The sequence below is a fragment of the Lontra canadensis genome, unplaced genomic scaffold (assembly GCF_010015895.1).
Source record: "Lontra canadensis isolate GAN:19392208 unplaced genomic scaffold, GSC_riverotter_1.0 scaffold35, whole genome shotgun sequence".
NCBI lineage: Eukaryota > Metazoa > Chordata > Mammalia > Carnivora > Mustelidae > Lontra > Lontra canadensis.
The window spans coordinates 706,414-712,085 of NW_022631029.1; the positions used below are offsets into that span (position 1 = coordinate 706,414).

General features: G+C 39.1%; 1 protein-coding gene across 1 annotated transcript; it reads right to left on the reverse strand.

The window, feature by feature from the left end:
* Positions 1-305: 305 nt before the first annotated feature.
* LOC116874082 (olfactory receptor-like protein OLF4) lies at positions 306-1,235 on the reverse strand. Its single transcript, XM_032868504.1, has one exon. It carries the CDS (start codon positions 1,233-1,235, stop codon positions 306-308), a length of 930 nt encoding a protein of 309 aa, XP_032724395.1.
* Between the last annotated feature and the right edge of the window lie 4,437 nt (positions 1,236-5,672).

Consider the following 5,672-nt stretch of genomic DNA (forward strand, 5'->3'; position numbering starts at 1 on the left):
AGGGTCCTGGAATCCATTCCCACATCAAGCTCTCTGCTTGGCAGGGAGCCTGCTTCCCCCCTCTCTCTCTGCCTGCCTCTCTGCCTACTTGTGATCTCTCTATGTGTATCAAATAAATAAATAAAATCTTTTTTTAAAAGGAACAGAAAGTTTAATGAAACAGCTGAACTTAAGAAAACATGACTCTCCAGGGTACAAATGCAGGGATTGAGTTCTTATTTCATGACCCTATCAAAGATTAACAATTTCTGGCTGTTAGGCATTAGGCTTCAATAACAGGTACTTTTTAAAAAAAAATGGTCCTTTTATGGCTTCCTTCTGAAAAATACATTTAGAGCCCCCTTTATGTCTCTGTTCCTCAAACTGTAGATGAAGGGATTCAGCATGGGTGTGACCACTGTGTACATCACTGAGGCCATTGCACTTGAGTGGGAGCTCTGGGGAGCAGCAGAGCTAAGGTACACTCCTAGGCCTGTACAGTAAAAAAAGGAGACAACGGAGAGGTGAGATGCACAGGTGGAAAATGCTTTGTACTTCCCCTGAGCTGTTGAGATCCTGCATATGGAGGAAACTATCTTAGAGTATGAGTAAAGGACCCCAGCCAGGGGAGCAGCAACCAACAGCACAGTTGCAAAATACATCACCATGTCATTAAGAAAGGTATCAGAACAAGCAAGTTGGATCATCTGATTGAGTTCACAGAAAAAGTGGGGGATTTCCACCTCTGTACAGAAGGACAGCTGCAACACCATTAGGGTTTGTAACAGTGAATGCAGAACACTCATGATCCAGGACACTAAAACCAATAGTCCACAGAGCCGGGGATTCATGATGACCATGTAATGTAGGGGGTGACAGATGGCCACAAAGCGGTCATAAGCCATCACAGTCAGGAGGAAGTTGTCCAAACCTACAAAAAGTATGAAAAAGTACATCTGTATGATACAACTTTCATAAGTTATGACCTTTTTCTGCGTTTGTATATTCACCAGCATCTTGGGGACAGTCGTGGAGGTGAAACAGATGTCTACAAGGGACAGATTGGCCAGGAAGAAGTACATGGGGGTGTAGAGGTGGGAATCTGAGCTGACAGCCAGGATGATGAGCAGGTTCCCAAGAATGATGACCAGATACATGGATAGAAACAGACCAAAGAGGAAGGGTTGCAGTTCTGGTTCCTCTGAAAATCCCAGAAGAAGAAATTCTGAAATTTGTGTATCATTCTCCAGTTCCATGTCACTGATGTGACTACAAAAACAAGAAAGAGTATGACACAATCATGCACTACTAACCTGGCAAGTGCATTATTTTCTATATTCTTCACTCAAACAATTAATGTTTATGTTTATATGGCACATAATAAAAACGCTAAAAACTAGGAATGGAAGGAAACACTCTCAACATAAAGCCATTCATGAAAACCCACAGCAAACATGGTACTCACTGGGGATACAGGGAACATTTTTCCTCTATGATCAAAAGCAAGCAAGAATTCCCACTTTCCTGACTTCTACTCAACATAACACTGGAGGTCTAGACAGAGAAACTAAAGAAATAATAAGTAATGAGTGGCATCCAAACTGGAAAGGAAGAAATAAATTTATGTGTGTAAATGATGTGCTCTTATATGTAGTAAATACCAAAGATGCCACAAGCACTAACAAAACTATTAAATTAATTGAAACAAGTAACTGGATACAAAACCAACCCTCAGAAAATCAGTTGCATATCTATATAGGAGAAGTGAAAATCTGAAAAGGAAATAAAATAATTTCATCTATGTGACATCCAAATGAATAAGACTATCACCTCACACCAGTCACAAAGGTTAGTATAAAAGGACAAGAAATGACAAGGTTTTTTAAGATTTTACTTATTCACTTGACAGACAGAGATCACAAGTAGGCAGAGAGGCAGGCAGAGAGAGAGAGGAGGAAGCAGGCTCCCCACTAAGCAAAGAGCCCAATGCGGGGCTCAGTCCCAGGACCCTGAGATCATGACCTGAGCTGAAGGCAGAGGCTTAACCCACTGAGCCACCCAGATGCCCCAAGAAATGGCAAGTTTTGAGGAGGCTGTGAAGAAGAGGATACACTCATGCACTTTGGTGGGAATGCAAACTGGTGTAGCCACTGTGGAAAACACTATGAGGTTCTTCAAAAAGTTAAAAATAGGAATACCACATGATCATGTAATTACACTTCCCAAAGAAGACAAAAAGCACTCATTTGAAAATATATATGCACCCAACGTGTATTGCAGCATTGTTTACAATAGCCAAGATAAGGAAGCAGCCCAAGTGTCCATTGAAAGATGAATGGATAAAGATTTCTGTGTATGTGGGGCACCTGGGTAGCTCAGTGGCTGAAGCCTCTACCTTTGGCTCAGGTCATGATCTCAGGGTCCTGGGATCAAGCCCCACACAGGGCTCTCTGCTCAACCGAGAGCCTGCTTCCCCCTCTCTCTACCTGTCTCTCTGCCTACTTGTGATCTCTCTTACTCTGTCAAATAAATAAATAAGTAAAAAAAAAATCTTTAAAAAAATAATAAATAAATAAATAAAAGATTTGTATGTAGGGATGTATCTACACATATATACAAATATGTATGCATATATATATGTATATACATATATGTATATATATGCATTGGAATATTACCCACCATAAAATAGAATGAGATTTTGCCATTTGCAACAACATGGATTGATCTAGAGGGTATAATGCTAAGTGAAATGTCAGTCATAAAAAGACAAAGAGTATATTATTTTACTCATATTTGATATTTGAGAAACAAAACAAATAAAGGAAAAGAGGTCAACTTAAGTACAGACTCTTAACTATGGAGACCAAATAACTGCTGGTTACCAGAGGGAAGTTTGGTGAGGGGATGGGTGAAATAGGTGAAGGGAATTAAGAGTACACTTATCATGATGAGCACTAAGTAATGTGTACAACTGTTGAATTACTACATTGTACACTTGAAACTAATAAAATACTGCATGTCAATTATACGGAAATTTAAAAATGAAATTTAAAAAGTAAAAAAATCCCTCAAAGTCTTTAAAATTATCAGAAACTACCCCTAATTTAAAAAATAAATAAAATCTACAGACAAAACCATCTTAATTAAGGCAAGAAACTGAGAAGGAAGAAGCTACACATTAACTAATAGAATTTAAAACATCTCCATGGCCAAAATATCTCCATAGAATTCAATAGAGAAACAATCATCTATACAGGTGCCTGTGTGGTTCAGTTGGTTAAGTGAGTGACTCTTGATTTCAGATCAGGTCGTGATCTTGGGGTTGTGAGATCCAGCCTCAGGCCAGGCTCTGTGCTGGGTGTGGAACCTGCTTAAGATCTTCTCTCTCATTATGCTAAGTGAAATAAGTCAGAGAGAGTCAATTATCATATGGTTTTGCTTATTTGTGGAGCATAAGGAATAACACGGAGGACTTTGGGAGAAGGGGAGGAGAAGTGAGTTGGGGGAAATTGGAGGGGAAGATGAACCATGAGACACTGTGGACTCTGAGAAACAAACTGAAGGTTTTGGACGGGAGGAGGGTGGGGGGTTGGGTGAGCCTGATGGTGGGTATTAAGGAGGGCACGTATTGCATGGAGCACTGGGTGTGGTGCATAAACAATAAATTCTGGAATACTGAAAAGAAATAAAAAAGAAAAAATTTTTTCTCTCTCTCTCTGCCCTCTGCCCCTCCCTGTTAGCACTCTCACTCTCAGAGAGAGAGAAACAATATGTGTAAAAATCATTTGAGATGCTGACACTTCTAGAAAATGGGCATACAATATATGGGTATATAATAATAATGGGCAAAACAAAATGGCGACCAAATATATGAGTTTTGCTCTAACACACTAATAACTTATGAAAGCAATATGAAATCTCTTCCACACCCATCAGCCTGCCAAAAAATTTAAAGAGCTATCGCATCAGTTGGGATTGGAACTTTAAAACAGGTAGCAAAGTGGTACTCTTTCATTTTTATTGCAGAAATGTGATGTGCTATAACATTTGGTGGAAATCTGGAAACAGCTATAAATATTAAAATATATAGATATGTATTGTTTACCTCAGGGTTTCTCAATTTCAGCACTATTGACATTCTGGCCAAGATCATTCTCTGAGGTGGGGTTTGTCCCAGGATTTGTAGGATGTTTAGAGCATCCCTGGCTTCTAATGACACCTCTTCAATCTCATAGCCTAAAATGTCTCTGGACACTGCTCAATGTCCCCTGGAGGACAAAACTGCCCCTGGCGGAGAACCAACATTTAAACAAAATCTCAAAATATTTTTCTATGATTGATATAATATCAAGTTAAAGAGAAAAAAATATGAAAAATCTTCAAAAAAGTGTTAATACTATGCAATCACTGAAATAATGAATTAGGATTATACTTGTGGAGTCCCTGTAAGGAATTATTGAAGGAGACAAGCTATTAAAAAAAATGGAGAGGAGAAGGAAGTTGAGGGAAATTGGAAGGGGAGGTGAACCATCAGGGAGATTCAAATTAAAACCACATGGAGATACCACATTACACCAGTTAGAATGGCCAAAATTAGCAAGACAGGAAACAACGTGTGTTGGAGAGAATGTGGAGAAAGGGGAACACTCTTACACTCTAGGTGGGAATGCAAGTTGGTGCAGCCACTTTGGAAAACAGCGTGGAGATTCCTCAAGAAATTAAAAATAGAGCTTCTCTATGACCCTGCCATTGCACTACTGGGTATTCACCCCAAAGATACAGATGGAGTGAAAAGAAGGGCCATCTGTACCCCAATGTTTATAGCAGCAATGGCCACGGTCGTCAAACTGTGGAAAGAAGCAAGATGCCCTTCAGCAGACAAATGGATAAGGAAGATGTGGTCCATATACACTATGGAGTATTGTGCCTCCATCAAAAAGGATGAATACCCAACTTTTATAGCAACATGGACGGGACTAGAAGAGATTATGCTGAGTGAAATAAGTCAAGCAGAGAGAGTCAATTATCATATGGTTTCACTTATTTGTAGAGCATAAGAAATAACACGGAGGACATGGGGAGATGGAGAGGAGAAGGGAGTTGGGGGATATTGGAAGGGGAGATGAACCATGAGAGACTATGGACTCTAAAAAACAACCTGAGGGTTTTGAAGGGGCGGGGGGTGGGAGGTTGGGGGAACCAGGTGGTGGGTATTAGGGAGGGCACGTATTGCATGGAGCACTGGGTGTGGTGCAAAAACAATGAATACTGCTACACTGAAGAGAAGTTTAAAAAAATTAAAAATTTAAAAAATTAAAATTAAATTTAAAAAAAACTGCACCAGAGTTAAAGACCATTTAAAGTGAGCATAAGATTATATATATGCATATATATTTATATTATATATATGCATATATATTTATATATATATATATATAAACTTATGTGTATGAATATTTGTGTGTGCATGATATAGAAACATAAATAAAACTGGGGACATCACGTTACCTGATTTCAAGCTTTACTACAAACCCATGATCACAAAGACAGCATGCTACTGGCATAAAAACAGACACATAGACCAGTGGAACAGAGTAGAGAGCCCAGATATGGACCCTCAACTCTATGGTCAATTAATCTTCAACAAAACAGGAAAAAATATACAGTGGACAAAAGACAGTCTCTTCAAT